This window comes from Macadamia integrifolia, chromosome 1 (genome assembly GCF_013358625.1).
Source record: "Macadamia integrifolia cultivar HAES 741 chromosome 1, SCU_Mint_v3, whole genome shotgun sequence".
In the NCBI taxonomy this organism is placed as follows: Eukaryota; Viridiplantae; Streptophyta; class Magnoliopsida; order Proteales; family Proteaceae; genus Macadamia; species Macadamia integrifolia.
This window is the reverse complement of record NC_056557.1, coordinates 23,294,190-23,320,629: the sequence shown is the minus strand read 5'-3', so window position 1 is coordinate 23,320,629 and position 26,440 is coordinate 23,294,190. Positions and strand designations below refer to the sequence as shown.

The 26,440-nt window shown below is 39.1% G+C and overlaps 1 protein-coding gene across 4 annotated transcripts; it reads right to left on the bottom strand.

The window, feature by feature from the left end:
• Positions 1-1,396: 1,396 nt before the first annotated feature.
• Positions 1,397-26,116, bottom strand: LOC122081836 (EVI5-like protein). 4 transcript variants are annotated; one of them, XM_042649187.1, is made up of 9 exons: positions 25,921-26,116; positions 24,646-24,879; positions 19,093-19,288; positions 12,580-12,750; positions 12,338-12,454; positions 4,928-5,125; positions 4,691-4,750; positions 4,480-4,578; positions 1,397-1,700 (listed from the first exon to the last, which is right to left on the bottom strand). In XM_042649187.1, exons 2-9 carry the CDS (start codon positions 24,786-24,788, stop codon positions 1,569-1,571), a joined length of 1,116 nt encoding a protein of 371 aa, XP_042505121.1. In that variant the 5' UTR covers positions 24,789-24,879; positions 25,921-26,116; the 3' UTR covers positions 1,397-1,568. The 4 variants fall into 4 exon arrangements, with proteins under 4 accessions (XP_042505121.1, XP_042505129.1, XP_042505136.1 ...); XM_042649195.1 differs by having other exon boundaries at positions 25,928-26,116; XM_042649202.1 differs by having other exon boundaries at positions 25,818-25,932.
• Between the last annotated feature and the right edge of the window lie 324 nt (positions 26,117-26,440).

Genomic DNA, 26,440 nt, shown 5'->3' with positions numbered 1-26,440 from the left:
TTCACTTTCTCAGGAGAATCAACCATTTTAAAAATATTGGGAGAGAAGGAGAGAAAAAAATTCAATTTCTCGGGAGAATCAAACATAAAATTTTAGGTTAAAGAATATCTGCACGTGCCAAAGCATGCTAACGCATAGCACAATGGTGCTTTACGATCAGCTAACCATTGCTTGTTAGGGGTGAGTACTACACGAGCTCATAAGTCAAGTATGGAACCAGCCTTGTCTAAGAAACATAAAATCTCACTATATTAATGAGTGAAGGGCCCGCCAAAGCAAGGACAGCTTTGATGAGAGCTCAAGGCCGACGGTGGCTTCGCTTAGTACATAAGCTAATAAGACCTGCGGCAGATATGGTAGAGTGCATGCGATAAAGGAGCTTATTAAGTAGACAGTAAAGAGGACAAATGAAAAAATTGCATTGAACCAACACGGCCATTAAGCCAGTCAGTGGAAGAGTCGCTATGTACTCAGCATTAACCAACTGATGGTAATCACCTATCAACTATGTAACTATCCAACTTTATGAAGTTTCCACACATGCCCTTAAGCAATGGAATCAATGAATGCTACCTCTTGGCGTATACCAGCACCAAGACACGGGTATGAAATTAAAGATCACGCTGCCCCATGCTAAAGATGCCCGTATGTGCCCTTCCATTGGCCACTCCTGCTAGCATGTACCTATGCCAAGATGTAGTGTTCACTTGCCCTTAATTAATTAATGTAATGGCTAAGACTAGTATTTATCTTCAAGCTGAAATCCGAAAGGAAAACATAAACTTCAATGCGACGAAATTCCTTGTATCACAAGACGAGTAGATACCATCTGACATATCCACTCACCCCATTTTCCTTCAATCCAAATGAAGAACACATAAATTAAAGGGAAAAAGAACACTGTCCTCCCAGAGCAGAGCAGGAAACTCCCAGAGACAGGGCTTGCGAAAAAACAACGCTACCCTACACGTTTGGGTTCCGAAGATGCTGGTGCACACCCTCTCATTGGTCCCATGCATTGGTGTATCCTACACCAGTAGGACAGAGTTCTTTCACCCTAAATTAAATAACATTTTGAACACTTCATTGTCCAGACCCAGATTTTTTTATCCACGGCCATGTACGTACATAATTGTCTTTCAACCATGGGGGTGAGGAGCAGAAGTGTAATAACATCTCCCCCTCCCCTCCCCTCCCTCCCCTCCCCTCCCCTCCCCTCCCACTATTGAAGGAAAAATCTTGTACATACACAGCCGTGCATAAAACCTTTTGCTTCTTGTCCTTCTTAGTAATCTTTTTGTTCATTTGTAGAAATCACAGGAACTACATTTTTTCAAGCGGCAAACAAAACAACCAACACTTATTCCATGAGAGAAAAACCCAACAACACACACAGTTAAGATGGTAAAACCAGCAAACCCAATCAATCTGTTGATATTTCTGAGATGAAATTGTTGATATGACAAAAAATAAAAGGATGAAAAACTTTCACTACACTTGTGGGAGGTTTCTGCATTGTGTAGTCTAGCTTATCTCACATCTTGGATGGGTATTGTCAATGTCTTTCCTCATGTCTGCCTCTGCTTAAAAGACTGTACCTGTTTCAAGCTAGATTCTGTGGATTGAACTGAATCCCCATTTCTTCTCTTCCCATTTCTCCTCTCATACTCCTGCTTGAGCTCCTCCAAACGATTGGATACCTAATGATTACCAAGAGACATCCAAAATAAACAATAGAATACAACATAGCAAGCTCATAACTTATACTGATGCACCTGAAATATAATTTCTTAATTGGCTAGGACAAAAATGTCGTGGAAAATAAACACAAAGTCCATGGTTTCAAATCAAATCCGCAAGTGTTTGTAGCTTCTCACTGTTCAGGAAATGGGAAGAGAGAAAGGGGGGGAATCTCCTGCCACCCTCTTTTTCTCTGAATGTTTTGTATCACTTCCCCGGACTGATTCTGAGCAGATTTCAAATCTCTGAAGCTATGCTTCCAGCATTTTGTTCTTCAAAGTAATTCTCTGATATTTTCATTTTTAGAGAGCCTTTTTCCCCCTTTGTTAGCAAAAGATCGTTTCTTCTCATTCTAAAAATGAATCTCAATTTTTTGGTGGGGATCATTTCCAACAAACATCCATTTATGGTAAGAATCCAAGGAAAATCAGAACTGATACTAAACACGGTCTTATTACCCTCAGCTAGGTTGTATTGTTTTATTTTAATTAATAAGTTATAACAGCATTCCCAGGGCTCTAGAGCATGTTTTGGGTCTATAGAGAGAGGTTATGGATCAAGAACAGAAAATTTCCTCATGAACAGGCTCTGTCATGGGATGTGATGCGGTAAAAATTGACCAGGTGACCTTCCTTGCAAGACTTGGTCCTCCACGCTAGTCCTGCACAGAAGAAAAGACAAGGGAGAGTTGGGTTGACCCGACGGGGGACTCTCCAATGCCTAAGTCAGATTTTTCCACAACAGTTATTCAAGAGAATTACTTATGAAAAGAGTGATCGATCATTTTCCTAAGGCTTACCTTGCTTTTTATAGGCGACTATCCCTGAGGATTAGCTGAAAAGAGTCCCCTCCTGGTGGGTTGCTTGCTCCTCTCGATATTGCAAATATTCCTGATTTCTATGAAGATTCTTGGGATATTCGATACTGGCGTAAATTCCTTGTGCTCCTGGAGCATAGGTTGTTCTGAGTTTGGGGGGTGGTAGGACTTTTCTTTGCGATTGTCTCGGATTACAGTTACTAAAAACTAGGAGCAGTTCCCCACGTCATGTTGGTTGTGTCATGTTTAGTCACGGCACCTGCTTAGCTATGGCAAAATCAAAGGCTCGGATCGATGGCAGCCGCGACGGGGGTTCAGCCAATGCGGGGCCAAGACGAGAGCCTGGCCTAAATGTGACCGAGGTGAGAGCTCGGCCTGGATGCGACCGAGGTGAGAGCTCGGCCTGGGTCCGATCGAGGCGAGAGCTCGGCCTTGATGCGACCGAGGCGAGAGCTCGGCCTTGATGCGATCGAGGCGGGAGCTCGGCCTGGATGCGACCGAGGCGAGATCTTGGCCTGGATGCGAGCTTGGGCAGATGGCCCTTGTTGGTTCGTGCCGATGTGGTGGTCGGATCTTGCCTCATCAAGATGCAATTCACTTTAACAGGACCTCATGAGACAGGTATTTTGTTCCTTTCGCCAAAACCATTGCTCATTGCAGAAAGATTGCCGATAGGAACCTTAGTAGCAAAAATTAATTATCAAGAATTCATTGCTCTAAAATCCTTAATCTCAACAACTTAGCCTTATCCCAACTAAATGGGGTCGATGCCATGGATCCGTGGAAATCCAAAAGAGAAGTAAGAGTAAAAGGAAAGTAAAAGGAGAGGAACACAATAACAACTCAAAAAATCCCACCTAAATGGGGTCAGTTACATAAATCCTAGCCCTCCAATCAACTATACTCGGCGTTTATTGTAATATGGGTATAAGGGTAGTATTCTCCATAGAGGCAAATTGGTACTTGCAATCATATTTCTTCTATCATAAATAAAGGAGGGCTAGGGTCAATTAGACACGCGACATATTTTCCCCAAATCAATAAGGCCATTCACACCTGGGACAAGTCCTAAACTTTGCATGTCTTTCCTCACCACTTCTCCCATGGTCATTTTAGGTCTGCCCCTAGCTATTTTTGTTCCATCAATCTAAATCAGATCACTCCTCCTTACTGGTGCATCCCAAGGCCTCCATTGAACATGATCATGCCACCTCAAACGACTTTCTCGAAGCTTATCACGAATCAGGGACAACTCCCAAATCAGTTCTAGTAAGATCATTCTTTACTTTATCCTTTCTAGTCTTGCCCCAAATCCATCTCAACATCCTCGTCTTTGCTACACAGCTTATCTTCTATATGACACTTCTTAACTTCCTAACATTTTGTCCACACATATCATAGCCAGACGTACGACAGTCCTATAGAATTTTCCTTTAAGCTTCAAAGGAATACGTCTTAGTCGGTCACACAACACTCCGGACGCGCCTTTCCACTTCATCGTAGTGTGACTAAAGGGACACAACAACAACAACAACAACAACAAAGCCTTTTCCCAGCTAAAGTTACACATATATTCCAATCCTCGATTCATTGCTCTACAATCCTTCGCTAGAACTGAAAGATAAAATAAAGTACCCCCCCCCATCCCAAAAATAACTTGTCTTCATTGTGGTAATCTAGGCATGGGATCTTTCCACTTTTCCATAATACCCCTATTAAATCATTACAAAAATCAAGGCATGGAATGTAGCCACGAAGGTAGTATTGGGAAAAAATGTTAGTAGTGGGTTTTAATGCTTTTGAAGGACCCACCTTAAACTCTTTTTTTTTTTTTTTTTCTGGGAACAAGCAGACAGTTTGGAACGGAGGGCACATTTAATATGCATGAGTACTGTAGAATGATAGCAGATGAAACAGAATACCTTGGTTGAATATGCCATAGGTAATAGTGTATCTGGATTCAAGGCATCCTCAGGGAAGTTCCGCAAAGCATGTATAAGCTTCTCGAAAGGCAGTTTTACCTGATCAACCAAATGAAGTCCTCAGATTAGCATCAGAAGTAAACTAATACATTAAGAAAAGTAATACTAGTGCATCAAATTCCAACAGAGATGTAGACACAAAAGTACTCACTAAGTCATTTTGGCAATATTTCAACAGAGCCAAACCAACTTGAAATACAATCTCAACACCCTGCCCAAAAATTACTCCACTTTTGAGAACAGAGGCATAAGTTGATTTGAAGGAAGAAAGCAAATTACTAGGTACCAAAAGGAAAAAAAAATATCCATTTAATATTTTTTCATGGATCATAGAATGTATATCAAGAATGTGGCAAGTCTATATAATCGCCAGAATTAGATCACTAACCTCAAATAGAAAGACATCCCAGATCCGAAGGGCCAAGTGGAAAGGAAATGAGTATGAGAACACAGTTATGAACCATTGACTTGCATACATGCTAGGATTAATCATTTCCCGGGAAAAATGCTCACCCAGCATTGGCAAATTCTCTCTCACTAATTGCTCAAACTGAAAAAGGTATTGTTGTACAAGTGGCAGTCCCACCTGTTCCATCACCATGAAATTAACAATTCCAGTAACAGGAGAGAATTATGTAATTGTTCATTGGGTGCATGAGAGGCTTTGAGATAATACTGCACCATGGCTCAACTCAGCAGTCATTAGATGCTCGAAATCAAGGAACTTCATTAGCAGAACTTCAAGATCACCACTAGCATAACTTCAATTAATGGTATGCAAAGAATCAAACATATAATTTATGAGATTGCTGCTAGATACTTTATCTGAACTCTGCAAAATACCGATAGCACAGTTCAAGAGGCCATGATATAATTTACACGTGTAAGTGCACAGGGAAGGATTCCAGTCTTTTAGAATGGTTTTAAAAGAATAGTATAGGTTGATCTGATTGTTGAGTCCATCAGTAATGGATAGGATTAATCCATCAATCATACTTATTGGATTGGTCAACCACATAGTGTGGAATTATGTATTGTATGCGGCAGGGGCATACTGGGCTTTTTCCCACCTCTAGCTGACTCATTAATGAGAGTTGGTTGTGAGGAGGGGTATATTTGTAAATCCCTCCTCTCTTCTTTTGTTATGAATAAAGAGCTTGTCTGGTCTCATAACCATCCAACCATTCAGTCCTAAATCTTGTTGTTAACATGGTATCAGAGCCAAAATTCTAATCTAGGCATTCAGCCCACGATTTCCCCTTCTCCCAAAATTTCTCCCTTCTAACCTAAACAACACCTCCCACCTTTACCACCACTTCTTTCCCTCTCTCACAGCCCTCCTTCCCTCTCTCAGTTCTCCCTTGCCTAGAAGGGCAGCACTAATAAGGTGATCTCTTATGGATCTACTTGCTGCCCTACATCTTTACCTCTTTTAAAGGCATGATATGCCTTTTTTTGAAGATCGACAGTGTTGTTCACCTTATGCCATTGATTCTTCTCCTATATTGAAGATCGAGTTCTTCTCCTATATTGAAGATCAAGTCTTCCCCTATTGAAGATCAAGTCTTGCAGTTATTGGAGAACATTTGTCATTCATTTCACAGCTTTTAGGGTTTTCTTCCAAAACCCTGACAAATCGATTTCAGCTATTACAGGTCAGAAGAGGCTGAGTTTTGGAGGAGATCCTTGCCTCCCTTAGAGAAGAATTCAATCCATTTTTTGGCCCTTTCTGACGACTATTTTTGGAGATAGCTGCGATCTCACCTATTTTTAGGGTTTTCTTCCAAAACCCTGATAAATCAATTTGATTCATCCCTGGCCAGAAGAGGCTGATTTTTGGAGGAGATACCTACTGGTTCCAGTTTGAGCATTAAGCCATTGATTTTATCTCAGATTTTCTATTTGGGTAATTTTGCGATATTTCTTTTGTCATTGTTTCAGAGGTTACTACTGCAACTTTACGTTATGAAGGGCAGGGTTGTAATGAGTACCTCCCTTTTGTTGCTACTTCCATCAAGTTCGATGGAACCAACTACCTGATTGGCTGATTTGGTCTCAATCAACTTATTTGACCATTGGTGGTCGTAGCCTTACAAGATATATCACTCGTACTACTGTGAAGCCCTCTGCTGAAGGTCCTACTCAGGACCGATGGATCTCTAATGATTCTCCGGAGATGTCCTTCTTACTCAATTCTATGTAACCTAATATTGCCAGAGGTTATTTACAACTAGACATTGCCTCTCAAATTTGGACAGCTGCAAAGGATGGTTATGGTCAAGTAGGGAATGATGCTCAGGTGTATGAACTACGTAAGAAGATAAATGACACCACAAAGGAGTCGTCTACTTCTCAGTACCATGCCGAGCTCCGTAGCTTGTGGCAAGAGCTTGATCATTATGCTGATTATCAACCCACAAGTGCAACTGACATTGTTGCATACTGCAAACATGTAAACAAGATTCGAATCTATGATTTCTTGGCTGGATTGAATATTTGAATATGATCATATTCGTGTCCAGGTCTTCAGCAGATCTCTTTTTCCTACCCTGTAGCAATCCTATGCTTTAGTCCATACTAAGAAGAGTCGCCATTCGGCCATGCTTCATTCTACCACTATACATCGATCCGCCTTACAGATTGCCTCCAATCCCAATCCCAATCCCACTTCTAATGGGATTCCACGCACAAGTGATAGCTTTAAGGAGATTGTCAAAAGCGAACATTGCAACAAGTCGTGGCACACTACGGCTACGTATTGGAAACTTCACGGTAAACCTGTTGGTTTTGAGGCCAAGCGTGGTCGTGGTAAATCCAAGAACAAAGCAAATCATACTAAGACAGTTACCACCTCTACAGATACCGGTCTTTCTAAAGAAGAACTTCAGGTTCTTCGTCGACTGCTAAAGGCTCCCTCTGCTACCACTGCATCATCATCTACAAATGCCTTTGAACCTTCAAGTTCCAACTTTGCTTATTCGTGTATTCCTTTTGATGATCATTGTGCATCTGTAGTCTCCAGTCCCTAGATCATTGATTCCGGTGACTGGATCCTCCAATCTCTTTCACCAGTATTCCCCTTCTCAGGTAAAGACAAAGTCCGGGTAGCCTATGGGTCCCTCTCTTGTATCTGGAAAGGGTTTTATTTGATGCTTTCCATCTCTTAATTTATCTTCTATTCTGCATATGCCTAATTTTACAAGAAATCTTCTCCGACGATGCTCCTTCGTGTTGGCGGCTAGGAATTGTTGTGTTGAGATGTTAGGATTAGGGTATGAGGTTTTGTTCCCGATTTGGACTGTTTTCCCTTCTACTCCGTTTGTGCATCCGGGTCAGACTGTAGAAGTTCTCTGAGACCATGTAGCCCTGATTAGTGCCCTTTATGGGCTTTTTGTATCCCTTATTGGGTTTGTAACTTCCCCTTTGGGGCTATACCTTCCCTCCCCCTTCTTTTACTGCATTTTCTATTCATCCAAAAAAAAAATTACTAGAAATCTTCACTTTTGATTAGTAGTTTTACCGGAGATTTAAACTGTAAAGTGAGATTTCCATCCCATTGTCTTTTAGGAGCTGGTGACAGGGAAGACGATTGGATGTGGTAAGGTGCATGGTTGTCTTTATTTGCTAGACGATGGTTCTTCCACTCCTGTTGCATTACCTTTTCAAAGTTATCAGTTAAACTTAGCTACCTTTGACCTTCATCAATGGCATTGTCGATTGGGGCACCCTCCTCTTGGCACTTCATCTCATGTTACAATGTAACAAGGATGACTCTGGATGAGTTCATTCGTGAGGCTTGTATTTTAGCTAAACAAACTTGTTCGAGTTATTTTCCTTTAAATAAAAGAAGTGATTCACCCTTTCATTTGGTTCATAATGATGTGCAGTCCTGCTCGTTGAGTCTCTATTTTTGGCTATCAATGATTTGTTACTTTCACTGATTACCATAGTAGGACTACATAGGTGTATATGATGCAACATAAAAGTGAAGTCTTCCGGTGTTTTCAGCTCTTCCATAAAATGGTTCAGACTCAGTACAATACAACACCCAAAATTCTCCGCGTGATAATGGCAGAGAATATTTGGAGGGTTAGTTCCAAACTTATCTGGCGGACAATGGGATTCTTCACCAGACCAGTTGTGTACATACCCCTGCTCAGAATGGGGTGGCCGAAAAGGAGAATTGCCATCTACTGGAAGTGGCTAGGGCCCTTATGTTTGCACACTATCTTCATTCCCAGCATTGGAGTGATGTTATCCTTACTGTTGCTTACCTATCAATTGCATGCCGACTCGCCTTTTGGTTCCCGTTCTCCGGTTGATGTTCTACAAGGATCTTCCTCCTTTATTGTTCCCCCTAAGATCTTCGTTTGGGTGTGTTATGCTCAAAATCATCATTCCCCCGTGAAGTTAGAACCCTACGGCCTTAAATGTAACTTTTTGGGTTACTCGGCCACTCAAGAAAGGCTACAAGTGCTATCATCATCCCACACTATGGACGTTTTCGACGTACCTTGGTGACTATGGACGTTTTCTTTCATGAGTCCCTTCCATACTACTCATCGCCACTTCTTCAGGGGGAGTCTAGTAATATGGATCATGAAGATGTGTCAACTCTTGCTCCCCCTCTACACTCTACTCCATCTGACAAGGCACAGGTTCAAGCTCTGGGAAGACTCCAAATCAGGTTCAAGGGGAGACTAGTCTAGATATGGTTCAGGTTCAGATCCATAGGAAAATTGATGATCCAAATCTTCAAGTCTATCGGAGGATTGCACCAAAGGCCATGGCAAGCAAATTGAGACCACCACCACTGCAGCACCATTACTCATCCCATTGTCATCCCTTCATCCAGAGCCAACCACTTCATCTGGTAAGTTTTCCACTCCCGAGTCTTCTTCAGAGTTACCTATTACTCTTCGCAAAGGTACTAGGACTTATACTCAACACCCTGTATTTCATGATTTCTCTTATTATTCCCTTTCTCCTTCCTATCATACTTTTGTCTCCTCTCTTCCCTCTGTTTCTATCCCACAGAAGTGGCAGGAGGCTTTTGCAGACACAAAATGGAAAGCAGCTATGATGGACAAAATGGAAGCCTTGAAGAAAAATGATACACGGGATCTAGGGGTTCTTCCTCCGGGCAAAAGACCAGTTGGCTGTAAATGGGTCTTCGTGGTTAAGCGAAAGATGGATCGTACAGTGGACAGATATAAAGCAAGGCAATGGCTAAGGGGTTCACTCAAACTTATGGGATCGACTATCAAGAGACCTTTGCCCCAATTGCAAAACTAAACACTATCCGAGTTTTATTATCATATGTTGTTAATCTGTGATGGGATCTACAACACCTTGATGTCAATAACGTTTTTCTTCATGGAGAACTTGAGAAGATGGGATCTACAACACCTTGATGTCAAGAACGTTTTTCTTCATGGAGAACTAGAGAAAAAGGGTTCATGTGACAGGACTCAAGGCAAAGATGGGAGTAGGAGTAGAGTTCATTCAAGTTTGAAAGCCAGAGCCTATTCTATTTCAGTAGAGCAATTCCAGAGCGACCATCCCTTCCTTTTCGAGTTGTTGCAGTAAATTTAGATCATTCACTGGCAGAAGGGGAGGACAGGATTTCATGAGACACCCCCTCCACTACTTCTCTTTCACATCTGCAAACTAAAGCACTCAATCTATGGGCTGAAGCAGTCTCCTCGGGCTTGGTTTGGCAAGTTTCATAAGGCTATGATTTCTATAGGGTATAAGCAAAGTAATGCCGATCATACCTTATTTATCAAAAGGTCTGGCGATAAGATCACTATCCTCATAGTCTAAGTTGATGATATTGTGATGACCAGAAATGATGATGATGAGATCTTCCATCTCAAGAGTTTCCTAGGACGAGAATTTGAAATAAAGGATCTCGGAAAATTGAAGTACTTTCTTGAGATTGAAGTTGCTCGGTCTTCAAAAGGCATCTTTCTCTCTCAAAGTATGTTCTTGATCTTCTATCTGAGATTGGTTTGTTGGGATGCCATCCTTGTGACACACTTCTTGAAGTTAATACTCAAGGATAAAGAAGATGAACCAATTGATAATGGCCGCTATCAGCGGTTGGTGGGAAAATTGATTTATCTCTCACACAGAAGGCCAGATATTGCCTTTGCAGTGAGTTTGGCAAGTCAACTCATGCATAACCCTTATTCCACTCATATGGAGGTTGTTCTTCGTATCCTTCATTATTTGAAGTCAGCTCCTGGAAAAGGGATTCTTCCATCTCCTCGTGATCATCTTCGAGTTGAGGCCCACACAGATGGTTATTGGGGTGGATCCTAATAGGAAATCTATTTCAGGATATGTTACACTTGTAGGCGGTAACCTTGTCAGGTGACACTGCAAGAAGAAAAATGTAGTAGCAAGGTCTAGTGCTGAAGCAAAATTCTACGCTATGGCACAAGGAATCCGTGAATTACTGTGGCTCAGGAGTTTACTCTGTGAATTACTATGGCTTAGGAGCTTATTCCAAGACCTGGGTGTTCCTATTCATCTTCCAATAATTTTATATTATGATAACCACCTAGCAATTAGCATTGCCCATAACCCAGTACAACGCGATCATATGATGCATGTGGAGATTGATAGACACTTCATCAAGGAGAAACTAGAAAGTGGACTGATTTTTGTACCCTTTGTTAAGTCAGGATAACAGTTGGCTGATGTATTCACTGAGGGATTGGGTGTAAAAGTTTTTCATCCTAATTTGTTCAAATTTGGCATGTGTGACATCTATGCACCAACTTGAGGGTGAATGTTAAAATATGTATTGTATGCCGCAGGGGCATACTGGGCTTTTCCCCCGTCTAGCCAACTCATTAATTAGATTAGGAGGGGTATATTTGTAACTCTTTCCTCTCGCTCCTTTTATTATAAATAAAGGGTTTGGCTGGTCTTATAACCATCCAAGCATTCAGTTCTAATTCTCTCTGTTAACACGTAGTATAATCATGCCCTCCCTAGATAAGCTGATCTTTTGTTTAGATCACCAGTAGCTGTTAAGGAACAATCCAAGCTCTGACACTGAACGTAAAATCGTTCTTTATCAGTAAACATGATGGCATTCATCAAATGAACAATGAATAACATATAAACAAACCATCACAGGCACCTCCTTTTGTATCAATGTGTATGCATGAAAAGAACATTGCTTGAGGTTTTTTTTTTTAGGGGGAGGGGGGGGAACTTGTACTAGAACAGCCTCTGAGAATTTCAGTGTCACTGGATCTTGTTTTCCATGCAAACTGTAACTTAAAGTCTAAACTTTAGTTTTTCTTCTTTTCTTCCACCTTGTTCTGTTATCTGTTTGAGTAGGCAATGAAGAACAGAAGAAGAACTTATTCAGAAGAGCAATGAGGAATAAAAGCCTGTCTCGAACACAAGAAAACACTCTAGAATTATAATCTCCTTGTATAGATTAAGACTAAAAAAAACCTTATTTATCCAGTATTCCATATATTTAAGGATCGAACAACTATATGACACAGTTAGGACACATGTCACCTTATAAATCAAAAGACACCACCATATCCTTCGTAGGACCTAGAATGCTGAATAAAGTGTGGAATGACCATACAGTCATGATCAAAAGCCCATGGAATATGAGGCATCTTAACCTGATATTATCTCACGATGAATGCATATGCTTTCCTCCATGTATATTGAAGACTGAAATTCATAAATTAAATCTTTTATTGTGGGTAAGCTGGTACTCTAAGAATGAAATTTTCATCAAATTAAAAGGGAAAATTACCAAATACAGTCCTTCCATTGGGGCATGAACAGCTCCTTTCAACAAAGCAACCAATAGCCAAAACGCATCTTCTTCACTCATATACAGAAGTAATAGGCCAGCTAAAAATCCCATTCCCTGCATGGTAAACCATTTCAATGTCACACGTACTCTAGAAACTTCAAACTGGGAATGAAGTCTGCTTTATGAACTAAAGCAAATTACAATCTAAACAACAGGATTTAGGTTTTCTACATCCAAACCTGAACATATCCAACATCTCTGTCAAACACAGAGTATGCTTTTAAGACATTGTAGAGTGACCGTTGACCTGGCCCATGTCTCTGCTGAAAGAAAACATGTGAAGGAAAAGTACGAGAAATATCTCGAATAATATCCAGTTCTGAAGTTGATGTTTCATAGATCAATAGTTGCTGCATCATAAAACAGCTTAATCAGGACAAGAAGAAAAACAAAAACAACAAAGGAAATGATAGCAGAATTAACAGGAATGCCAGCATCCAATCCAAGATAATGAAGGAACCATCACATAAAGAGACAAAATATCCTGTCTCAGAGTGCTATTCACTCAGTGATGTGACACAGTTGACACAGTGATGCAACTAAGCTCCATGTTGATGTCCGCCAACTTGAGAATAATCAGTAAATAACAGACAAGGAATTAAATATGGATTCACATCCAGCCATGCACAAAGCAAGATCTTTTCTGTTGCCCATGTGTCGAAGGTTCTCTCAGTATTTCAGTCCCACATGTGATCTGCTTGTTATGTAACTTCATCACTAGCTTAGCACATTAGTTCAAGACTCACCACCAAGTCATTCCCCATACAACTAAGCATAGTTGTCGAGGCATAAACCCAAGGCGATAGAGAAGGGTAAAAAATTAAGGCGACACCAACAAGGTGCCTAGGCATCGCGACCAAGGCGCCAGTCCAGGCTGAGCCGCCTGGCCGCCTTGACAACCTCGCAACTAAGAAAATCAGTTGGCCCGGTACCCATCAAAACCATTAATATACATGATAAGAAAAGGGAGAAAATCCAAAGGATAGTGGATACTTAGGTGTTTTTCGTTCTTCTTTTATTTTTTTTCAATAGGCGTAAAATTAATATGCATTTATCTTCTTCTGCAACATAAAGGACATAACTTCATCTAAATTTGGATTGCACAAGTTGGTACAAAATATAAAATGGGCCTTGTTACATCTATGCAGTACAATAAGACATGAAGGAATTAAAAGCATAAAATAAATAAAATAAATAAAAATAAATAAATAAGAATAAGAAGAAGAAGAAGAAGAAGAAGAAGAGAGGAAAAGAGGAAAAGAGTCTACTAGAGTTCAGTTAATGATAACAAGCATAGATTTTAATTTTCGAACTTCAAATAAGTGGTTCTGACCCTAGTTAGCGGGTTTCCTTTTTTACAGTTTTAAACGAGTATTGCCATTTGTTTCCCAAAGATTCAGGAAAAAATGGCAAATGGCAAGCATGCCCATTTTAAACGTGTTTACACATTTCCGTTATTTCCCCTTTTATTACAGTGGACTTGTTTACTACAATGCCTTACTTAATTGACCATATTTCTCCCTTCCCAACTCCGATCGATCGGATTCTTTCACCGACGTAAAGCTGACTCGAAGGGCTACATTTATCATGACATTACCTTCAACTCAAGTTCAATACATGGACCCCGAAATTGAGCAACAAACTGATGCATTTACGAAAAAGTGTTTTAAAGTGACGACTCCCAACTCCAACTGAACATGTGATAATCTAGGCGTTTGTTGACTATGTTGACAATAATATACAACATCATAGCCAAACCACATTGCTCAAAAGCACTTCGGACATGTTTTTTGGTATGGTGTGAATTTAGAATTGATGTTGGATGATGTCTTAGAACTTATATTGGGTTGTGGGAATATTAATGCATTAATGTTGAATTAAATAGTTGTTTTTAGCATAGATGCAAATATTTATTTGAGTAATATTGCCCTTTTTTTGCCCCTTTTTTTCTGAAATCTACACGTTTAAAACCTGTACAGTCCGTTTTCCTTTTTTCCATTCTTTTTTTCCTTACCGCTTGTTTGACCATATCATTTGGAGTTATTCACCGTTTAAAACCGGTACTGTCTGTTTCCATTTCTTTGCCGTTCCCGTTTCTGCTAACTATGGTTCTGACCCATTTTGTGCAATTAGCAGATTGTGGAATAAATCACAACTAACCTATCAAAAGATCCCCACACCACATCATGTCAGAATAACTTTCGCATTACCCAATAGTACTTCAAGTAAATTTTTAATCACTGAAGCAATCATGTAGCTTAGAGCCTTAGACTAACTTTACAATATGCTCTAGAAATCATGGAAACCATTTAAGAAGGGAGCATAAATCCTTCGAAGCATTTGACTATAAACAATGCAACACAACAAATGGCAAAGTACCAGACAAAAGAAATGTAGATTTCAGAAGATTATAAAAGAAAGAGGCAGGAGGTCCCACTGATGCACATAGAATGTTCTCCAAGCAATACAGCCACATGAAGAAGAGGAACCAGGCCTCCCCATAGCCTTAAGTTCATCAAGTAAACCAATTTTGGATCAGGCCAGACCAGCTCTGGTCTGGGTGTTTTTCTGGTTCACCCAAAACCAGAACTGTGGGGATTTTGTTTTATTTTATTTCTAGTATCTTTAGATTGGATTTGGTTTCTAATTTATTTCTATTACCTTTAGATTAGGAACTTTCTGTTTCGAAGTCTGTAAAAAGGAAACCTATCTCTCTACATATGCGGTAGGTTCTTATTAGTTGCTATTTTCTTGTTTTTATTTTCTAGTTACCCTAGTGTACAAGGCAGCCCTACTACATACATGGGAGTGTTCTTAGACACTTTCTAATTCTGTTTTTTCCTTTTCTAGAGGCATTGTTATCCTCTATATATTGTAAGGGCCATAGTGCCCACCCCCCTCGATTTTGAAGTTGAATGCATTTTGGCTTTTGTACCTTTCTTAGCTGTGAGATGCAGTAGCTTGGTGAGATGCTGTCCTAGGCCACAGGTCACATGCCTTGGTCAGATCTTTTTTTTTTTTATTTCCACTTTCCTTCTATTACTATTTCCCAAGCCTGTTCGAGCCTTGCTGCAGAAGCTGTGTTGCTGATCTACTGGAGAATTGGAGAACTTACTGCCGATTACATCTAAGGTTTGAAGCCCAATATCAGTCTTTCTACACCCTACGGCCAGCTATTCTGGGAGTTCTTTTGCAGTGACTGTTTTACCTCTTATCAGTCAATCTGTCCAGCATATCCTTGCAATATTTGGGAGTTTCATCTACTTGATGTAGATGCACATCCATGGACCGATCCAAACCCATCTGGGTATCCAGACGGAGATGAGGCTGATCCATATTTGGTTACTTGGTCTAGTAGGATTTTAGTAAATCTTATTTATTTTGGAATATTATGCAATATTTTATTTTAAGTAGGATACAAAGGGAGATATTAGTTTCTTAATTTATTTTAGTTTCTTTGATTGAGTTAGTTTCCTAATTACAGTTGGTTTCCTAGTTTCGTTTTGAACTAGTTTTCTTTTAGGATTTGTGTCCATGTTGGAGTCTTTTATTTGCCCATTTACTATGCTTGTAACTGATAGAGTAATTAGAGAATAGAAAATATGAATTGAGTAAAGTGTTTGAGAGCCTACAGGCGTGTGTGCGACTCTTCCCCCCCTTCTTTGTGTGATTGTTCCCTTCCCCCTGCAACTCTGAGACCCATCTCAGGTAATTCTTCCCTACCCCTACCAGCCTTCCATCAATTGGTATCAGAGCCGAAGGATCCCCATTCCTTCCCTTCCATCTCTTTTTTCCCCTTTTCATTCTACCTCCTTGCTCTGATACCAATTGATGGAGGGCCGGTAGGGGTAGGGAAGAATTCCCTGAGATGAGTATTAAAGTTGCAGGGAGGGGAAAATCGCACAAAGAAAGGGGGGAATAGTCGCACACACGCCCGCAAGCTCTCAAACACTCAAAACTCAATTCATATTTTCTATTCTCTAATTACTCTATCAGTTACAAGCATATTAAATAGGCAAATAAAAGACTCTGACATGGAAACAAATCCTAAAAGGAAACCAGTTCAAAACGAAACTAGAAAACCCACTGTAAATAGGAAACTAACTCAATCTAAGAAACTAAAATAAATTAAGAAACTAATATCTCCCTATGTATCCTACTTAAAATAAAAGATTACATAATATTCCAAAATAATTAAGATTTACTAAAATCCTACTAGACTAAGTAACCAAATATGGATCGGCCTCATCTCCGTCTGGATACCCAGATGGGTTTGGATCGGTCCATGGGTGTGCATCTACATCAACTCCCCCGGTGTTGAGAAAAACTCGTCCACGAGTTTTGTAGAACGGAAGAATCAACACCAATCGGTTAGCATCCATCCTTGCATGTATGAAGTCACCATCGAAACCAAGATCGAATGATATGAAATCCACGACGCGAAGTTTATTGGTGAAGTAGTGACTTGGAAAAATAAAATCGATCAGTTCACTGAAGAGCTCAACCGATTTAATTTTTTCCACAAGTTGATCTTCAACTTCTAACAGTATCATCTCATCTTCTAACACTAGTGATTCATCTTCTGGTTCGTTTTCCTGTCGTTTAACGGCTGAGATCACATGGTTGAAGGTAGAGTGTGCTAGGGATTTGAAATCCATGCAACGCCATTGAGCCTCATTGAGCTTCACTTGCATCAATTGCATTTGTTGACGGATATCCAATAAAAGATCCAGATCCATTAGTCAGCTTTGCTTCCTTTTTTTTTTCTTTTTTTTAGTCAAGGGAGGGCAGAATTGTAAATAGATGAAGTGCACTTTAAGTCACCAAGGGATGTCACGTGTGGGCAAGGGAATAGTTGAAAATGACAAAAATAGAGGACAAAAGGGAATAATGGAGGAGGGGAGGAGTATTACAGGAAGTTCACAAGTGTTTAAGGAAAAAAAGGAAGAATCAAAGAGGAGATCATGGGTTGAGGTTTACCGACGGAGGAGTCCTCCTCCTTGAAGACGGAACCAGCGGGCAGCGGGAGTCGGCTTCGAGAGGGAGAGATAGTCTCGCGATGGGGCTTCGCAAGTATGTACCCTGTCTTTTCTCTCTCTTCTCGCCTTCTTTCTTCTCTTCTTCTTCTTCTTCTGTTCTTTCTTCCTTTTTTTTCTTTTTTTTCATTTTTTTTTCTCTTTTTTTGGGTTATGTCTATCTTTCTCTGCTGCACTGCTGTCCTTTTTTTTGTTTTTTCACTCAACAAAACCCTAAAATAGGGTTTAGAAGGATTCTCTCTTTTTCCCGCTAGCTCCTTCTTCTTCTTCTTTCTTCTATCTTCTGTCTTCTGTCTTCTGTCTTCTTCTGATTCTCTCTTCCTGTTTTTGGCTTGCTGATTCTTACTCTCTCGTCTCTGCTTCAACCCTTCTTTCTTCTTTTTTTTCTTTGCTAGAACCCTAGCAACAGGGATTTGACATGGGTTTTGGGTTGGGTCAACTGTTCTGTGTTGAACAGAGACACGACTTTTTTTTTTTTTGTTTAATTATTGTTGGCAGAAAGCCTAGGACGAGGGGAAGTAGGGGCGGTGGGGCTGTCTTTGGAAGATGGGTATATAGGGGGTAAGGTGAAAGACTCGACCTCTCGGTTTCAGGTATTTTTTTTTTTTTTTTAGCTCTCTACAGAGCAAGGAGGTAGAATGGAAAGGGGAAAAAAGAGATCGAAGGGAAGGAATGGGGATCCTTCGGCTCTGATACCAATTGATGGAGGGCCGGTAGGGGTATGGAAGAATTCCCTGAGATGAGTCTCAGAGTTGCATGGAGGGAAAAATCGCACTAAGAAGGGGGGGAAGAAGAAACACACACACAGGCCCTCAGGCTCTCAACACTCAAAGCTCAATTCATATTTTCTATTCTCTAATTACTCTATCAGTTACAAGCATATTAAATAGGCAAATAAAAGACTCCAACATAGAAACAAATCCTAAAAGGAAACTAGTTCAAAACGAAAGTAGGAAACCAACTGTAAATAGGAAACTAACTCAATCGAATAAACTAAAATAAATTAGGAAACTAATATCACCCCATGTATCCTACTTAAAATAAAAGATTACATAATATTCCAAAATAAATAAGATTTACTAAAATCCTACTAGACCAAGTAATCAAATATGGATCAGTCTCATCTCCATCTGGATACCCAGATGGGTTTGGATCGGTCCATGGGTGTGCATCTACATCACTACTGTTAGTATCCTTCACTCTACCAGAAGCCAAACTCCATCCACTGGTTAGATCTGTAGAAATCAGGAAGTTTCTAATTCTGATCCTACTTACTAATTTCAGAACTGAGTCAATATTTTTTAATCTAACCATTAGATTTCAGTCAAACTTTGGGGAATTGTTCAGCACATTGTAAGGCCTATTCGACCTTGTTTCCAACCCCATCTGATCCCTGGTTTATTAGATATCAGACGATAGTTGTCATGGTGTCTAGGCGACCCAAGGCAAGGTGTTGGAGGGGGCCTAGACGCAAGGCAAAACCAACAAGGCACGACTTGACAACTATATTAGAACCATTCTATTCTGGTCCTGCAACAATACCCAGAAGTTCTACCTTGCGGATGGATTCTATAGTTTCTGTGTACTGAACCTAGAACCCCATTAAAACATAACTTCGTTAGTCAATGTTTGATGAAATGGGATAAAATGGAGTACCTCATAAACTCCTGGGTTCATTAACAAGAGGTCTCGACTTCCAGAGATCAACTGCCATACCAGACCCCTTAAGCAATCAGGAACGCCTTTTCTGATTCGCCTTTTAACCACATGAGGTTTTCTTCTGAGATAATGTTTCCAATCACTTCCACCAACACCAATCATCTTCCTCCACTTTCTGACCCGTCTTTCCTCCCTGAAAACGAACCATATTCATAAACAAAATAAGGGTAAGGTTAATATATAAAAAACAAATTCATTCAACACAAGTACACGCTCCAATGTGCACAATAAGGTTAAAAGAAACACCCCGGACAAGAGATAACCACCTATACAACCTAAGGAGGTAGGAAGATTATTAAAGGAATGTTGCGGGCAAACCTGGATATAACTATCGGGGAGGATCCTATCGTAGTGCTAAAAATTGAGGGTTACCATATGGATTTTTTACTAGGTCTCAATGATTCTCGGTGTTGTGACCTAGTCAGAGATGGCTCCAAAATCTGGTTTTGGGAGGATGTTAAAGAGGGTCATCAACCTCCTGCTGTGTCTTTCTACATCTATATACCCTGTTACATACTTCCATCACAAATATGCCTTGGTTTAACTTCATCTAGGTAATTTTGGTTTATTGAACTGAAAGCAGCTACTAATTGTTGGATATGGAAAAATGTACTCAGGGAATGTTCTCTGTTAGGTCTTACTATGGATCAGGCTTTGAAGAACCTGATATGGGATTTCTTTTCATAGGTATGAAGTTTCTTTTACCAACTGGGCATAATTTGTTTCTTAATTAAACGACTACCCCCTAAGGTTCTGCTTAGTGCATTTGTGAGGAAGGTAATAATTGATATTCAATTGCAATGTCCATATTCTGCCTCATATGTCCGTGCTCATAGGAAGATATTTGTGAGATAGGCTAAAGCATCAAAGGATTTCCAAGATGTTTGCATTTTTCTTAAGGCTGCATACATAATGACCCTCCCCAGACCCCGCAGCGAAGGAACCTCGTGTACTGGGTCCTTTTGCGTTTTTCTTAAGGGTTCATAATGGCTGGACTTTATTTACAGTTCAACGGCACTCAGACATGTTTATTTTGTTCAGATTCAGCTATTCTTTTTGTAGAGATACACTCTGATCATACCATTGTAATCTACTTCCTCTTCTTCCCTCTAATACAATTTAACCTTTTGACTATTCGAAAAGAAGCTCGGTCTTGTGTGAAAAGAAGGGTTAAAGTTGAACTAGAAGAAGCAATTTCAAACTACTGCAACAGGAATTGAAAAAGAAGATTCAGTAATGACCAAAAAATTTGCAGATTAAATAAGTAATACAAATATTCCCCTCTTGACATATAAACAATTTCCCCTTCTATTTTGGCATATTAATTGAATTTCAGGAAAATCCACAATAATGGTTAAGGAGTTAAGTTAAACAACTCAACTCAACTCAACTCAGCCTTTTCCCAACTAAATGGGGTCTGCTAAATGGATCATTTTTCTCCAATCAGCTCTATTCAAAGCCATACTTGTTATAATGTTGTAAAATCCAATCATGATTTGACATAGGAAAAACCCTTGTCAATCCTGGACAGAAAAGGAACAGTGATGCAGTTATACAACTCAACTCAACTCAACTCGTATTATCCCAACTAAATGGGGTCGGTTACAAGCATCATTTTTCTCCATTCAGCTCTCTTCAAAGCCATACTTATTACTTACAAGTCATAAGCTATGCATGTCCCTCCTCAACACTTCTCCTAGAGTCATTTTAGGCCCACCCCTAGCTCTTTTAACTCCTTCAATCTGAACCAAATCACCCCTCCGTACTACAGCATTCAAAGGCCTCCATTGCATATGTCCATGCCACTTCAAACGACTTTCATGCAACTTAACATATATCAAAGCTACTCCTAAATAGATCTAATTTGCTCATTCATTATTTTATCTTTTCTACTTTTACCACTAGTCCATCTCAACATCCTCATTTCAGCTATACTTAATTTGTTTATATGTTGGTTTTTCTCTGTCAAACATTCAGCTCCATACATCATTGTTGGTCGTATAAGTGTCCTATAAGACTTCCCAATGTTCTATTGATTTTTAAAGGAATAAGTCATTTACACAACACTCCAAATGCAACCCCTCCACTTCATCCACCCTTTTTTAATTCTTTGTGCAACATTATCCTCTATTTCTCCTTCTTTATTTATGATTGAACCTAGGTACCTAAAACTTTCATGTTGCAGTATCTCCCCATGATCACTTTTCACCTCGTCCCTTTCAGTTCTATTGTTACTAAAGTTATGTTCAGTTTTTTTTTTCTATTTATCTTAAAACAATTTGATACCAAGGCTGATCTCTATAATTCCAACTTCACATTTATCTCTGCTTTTGTTTCATTCAACAAAACAATATCATCAGAAAAAAGCATACACCAAGGGATTTGATCTTAACTGTCTCTAATCAGCTCGTCTATGATTAGAGCAAACAAATATGGATTTAAAGTCGATCCTTGACATAATCCAATTGTAATTGGGAATTCACTACCCTCCCCCTCCCCCTCCCCCTCCCCCCCTCCGCAGTTCTTACACTAGTCACTACACCACTATACATATCTTTAACTATGTCCACATATTTATTCGGAACACTTTTCTTCTCTGATACTTGCCAAATTAACTCTCTAGGGACTCTATATTAAGTTTTTTCCAAGTCAATAAAGAAGGGAGATTGTTCTTACATTCTTCAAGTCTTTCCATTAGTCTCCTAAGCAAATAAATTGCTTTTGTGGTTGGTCTTCATGGCATAAAACCAAATTGGTTATCGGAAATATTATAAAACTCAATAGACTAACAAACTTGAGCAGGAAAGAAGCTATCTATTATAGTACAAGAAAACATGAACCACAATACATTACTTATCCTCTCGATACAAATATATTCAAAAGAAAGGTCTTGCAGCCTCTTTATGTTAGAATGGGCTTGTTTTTGGTCTGCAGTAGATTGTTGCATGTGAACAGACAATGCACAGACCACTGCAGCAATCCATATGGCAAAATTTAATCCAATGGACCTTAACTACATGGTAAAAGAGGAGACCCTCAACGGTTAACATCTTTCAATTTTAAAAGCAAAGGGTTCATCACAATGCAAATCAGGCTACAAGGATAACATTAAGAGGAAAAAGCCACATTAATTTCCAATTCACTGATTAAACCGGGTGGTATTAGCCCCCCATGGACTGCCTTAATAGAAAAGTAATGGAGATGTCTCTATAAAGGCTTTTTTTTTAATAAGCAACCAAGTGAAATTTGCTAGATCAAAAGCAATAGGGACAGAAAGTACAAAGCCCCAAATACAATCACAAGGAAAAAGACCCAAAACAAGAAAGAAAATAATGAAAAGCCCACACTACTCAGACAAAGGGAGAGAATTCCAGAAAGCCAACCAACTCTAACTACTCTTCGCCTAGCCAGGAGATCAGCCATGTCATTTGCTGACCTAGGTTGCCAAAAAACGAGCAGTTCACATGAGGGAAAATGCTCTTTATAAACTAATAACATAAGCAAACCTACAGGGACCATCTGAGGTAGACCTGAACCAACAAATGACTGTGGCAGTCACCCTCCACTATGGTGTTATGAGAGCTTCCATCCAAGCATGCTCGATGAAATTTCTAAAATCTAATATATACAGAAAGATCTGTACATGTAGTAATGATAGTAGAAATAGCAACTTGATTAAATGACAAGCGAAATATTTGGATCATAAAAGCAATAAATCCAATGCTCTCCTTGGAAAGTGCCTCTGGGAATTTCCCCTTCAAGGTAATAGCTTCAAGTGCCACTGTTTCACAGGATGTATGGAACAATTCAAAGAATTGGATAGCCTTTAAGGTGATTGTCTGCCTTGGATATCAAATCAGCTATCACCACCCTCCAAGTGTTAAATGCAAATATTATTTAATTTTGGACAAACATTTGGAGGGGCAAAAACTTCCGCTCAGAGTTTTCTACCATGAATGGTTCATTCAAAAAAATACTCTCATTTATCTTTCAATAATATCTCCTTCGATGAGAATTTCTTGAAACTTCAGTGTCCAAAAGTTTTAGGGAATATAGAGGTAGAGCTGCTTTTTCACTCGTTTAAATAAACAAGACATCAATAACACTCCAATTACCAATATCTTTGGTTGCCTCAATGGAAAAATCTTCATATTTTCTATCTTGGAAACCAGGGATCAATTACTGGCACCGTAAAGCCAACAAAAAAGATAACACTCTAATTCATGTTGTCTCCAGAACCTCATCGTTTCATTAAAAGACTCATGTTTTCCTCAATAATTTTATCCTAGTTCCACAGAATATCAGAATATCAGAATGATTCACTTTTAGAGCCCAAAAAATAATTACAATGGGTCATCTCTCAAGAAAATCAATTGTGTGACATGGTAAGAGGAGGGACTGGAGAAGGAACGTTTCTTTGCATGTGTTATCACAAATTGAGAGTGAAATAGTATATAATGCTTCCATGCACTCTAATGTGGTAACAGTAAAACAGATATATAAAATCACTTCCTAAATGAATGAATTCCCTTGGATACCAGTGGTTCAGACATGTCCAACGAAAACCACAGATTGGACAAGTGAGAATGAGTTATTGTGCAAACTCAAAAAGGAGGGTAAAATGACTTGAAGTTGAAGTAGCTCGTGGGCCTACATGGTCTGATGAAGTTAGTTTGGCTGAGTTGTAGAAGCCAATAAGAGGCGGAGGTTTTGAAGTGGGAGCAGAAACATAAAAGGCAACTGTCTTTAAATGTTGATTCTAATATATTTATAAATTACTAACTTTATTGCTGGAACTTCTAAGATGAATGAGTTAATGGCAAGATCTCATGAAAGATCTCACAACTCCTACCAATTCTTGGGAAGCTTCTTCAAACACTAATAATTCAAAAGTTTGTGCATGAACATATCTAGATCTCTTTGTCAGATTTGGGACTCCATCTCTTTTGACATCAACTCTAAGATCTCAGGTGCCTCTTACCCCATGTATTGACTCCCCAATGAACAGGCATACTGTTGTATCCTGATTCATGGGGCCTTTCCATCTCCTTTTTTTTATTCCCTTCTTTCTTCTTGAGGACTGATCTTTGTGATTTTTTCCCCCATATTAGGTGCTGCTGTATTTTTCTTTTCTTTCCTTGGAAATGAATTTTTTATTCACCCAAAACAAAAATCTTTACCATGTTTGCAATTACAAAACAAAGATGGTGCCAAGACTTCACATGTAGTTTTCTCTAGATAAGGGTATAATTGAAAAGGTATAAGTACAATATATGTCTCCTCTACCACTATGTTCCAGATGACCCATTCACTGAACCTGTCAAAGCTAATAATAATTGGTTCTAAAAGTATTCAATAAAGAATATAATGCTAAAACTAGCAAAATAATCATGTTACAACATTCTCTGTGGTCCTTTAATAACAGAAGTACTTCTTTGAAAGAAAAGGAAAAAGAGTGGGCATGTAAGAGCCAAAACTGCAAAATCATACCTCTCCTGTTCATTGGTAGACCTGCTTTTGGTTAGGCCTTCGGGTGAGCCATTTGGTTCTTGCTTTATGAACCCAAACCTGTCCACTGCTTTAATAGGAGGAACAGGACCCGGTTCTAAATCATCTATTGTTTTCCTCTCCATTCCACTATCTCAAATAGTTTCTCTCATTCCAGAGGAAATTTGATAAGGACATTCTTTGCCTCAAAATGACCACTAGTCACAGAATAGGGATCTAATTGACACACAAAGAAACGAAAATAAATTTACAAATCAAGTATACAAAACTGAACTAATTGATCGAAGAAAAAACCACGGCAGCTAAAATTTTGAAAATCCCAAAGATGATAAGATTAGTCACTACCTGATGAATAGTGCTATATTGGTAAAATCAGAATTTTATATCATTGAAATGAAAACTGTTGAATCAGCGAATCATATAAACACATTTTTAATAAAGGATAAGGAGATATGTATCAATATATATAGAAAATTGGAAATAGAAACCAATGATATCGAACAAGGGCAGAAAATGTGATGTTTATGCCGCTAGTACAACTGCCAGAAATCATCTAGTAATATAATTCCAAGTATATGAACTTAATAAACCAAATGAAGAACACTGAAATATGTTTTACCTACAAAACCCATTTGCCAGAACCCCAAAACACATGTACAGAGTGAACATTTAAACCATAATCTCGATTAAAACAATCAAAACTTATCGAAATTTACTCCAAGAAGCTAAGTAGCCAATATAAGTATCCAGAAGAATAAATCTAAGACCAAAATGACATTAAGATGCAGCAGAGATATGAAACCAGAGAATTAGTTACTATGACACTATACGATTCGAAAACAGAGATAAAACATTGATCACAGAAAGAAGGCAAAAAAGCAGGAATCGAGATACCCTGCTCAACAGATGATGAAACAATTAAACAACCCACGATGATCAAAATAATATACGGAAAGTCTAACATAGATATACCAAATTAAAACACCAGAAATTTTTCTGAGTAGAATTTAACTGGGTTCATCTCTAAATGATAATTTGCTCTAAAAGATGATGAAACGAATAAAGAACCCCCGATGATCAAAATAAAATACGGAAAGTCTGACATTGTTGTACTAAAATTAAAACACCAGAAAATTTTTTGAGTAGAGTTTAACTGGGGTTCATCTCGAAATAATGAATTTGCTCGAAAGGAAGACATGTCAGCCGAGAAAAACTCGCTTGCTCAATATAAATATAGAATGCCTTCAGAAAACCCACCTCTCACCTCTTAACATGTGGGCTTGTTCGAAAACTTCGCAGTAGACAGAAGAAAAGACATAAAAGCGAAATATACTTCTCACAATCTTTGCCGATGACACCCTCTCCCAACATTCCATCAACGACCAGAGTTACTCGTATTTCCAAATATAAAAATTAGGCATTTCCTGCTTGGTCAACCATGATGTTTTCGCGATTTCACCGTTAGATGTCTAAGGAATGATCTAAGACACATATCAAATTTCATACCTATGTTCATATATATAATATTTTTTCCTATGTATGTCCATGTATCTTCCAAATCTTGTCTTCAATCAAATTTTCCAAACCTGGTTGAAAATTTTTTTTTTTTTCTAAGACTATTGCTAGAAAATTTGGGGCAAAAATTATTCGTCAAATTTAAGCCAAATTTCCAAAATTTGGATCCTTCATAGTCAATGTACATATTGGGGTCAATGGGCCAGGTTGATCTAAGTTTTTTAAAACCCTAACCCAATCCTGAGGTCACTTAACTCAAGCC

Coding starts and splice junctions, on each gene's coding strand:
- LOC122081836 (XM_042649187.1), bottom strand. CDS start 24,788: ATGGAGAGGAAAACAATAGATGATTTAGAACCGGGTCCTGTTCCTCCT. Junction 12,751..19,092: donor TGAACCCAGGAGTTTATGAG/GTACTCCATTTT, acceptor TTTATGATGCAG/CAACTATTGATCTATGAAAC. Junction 1,701..4,479: donor CTATGGCATATTCAACCAAG/GTATTCTGTTTC, acceptor GGTAATCATTAG/GTATCCAATCGTTTGGAGGA.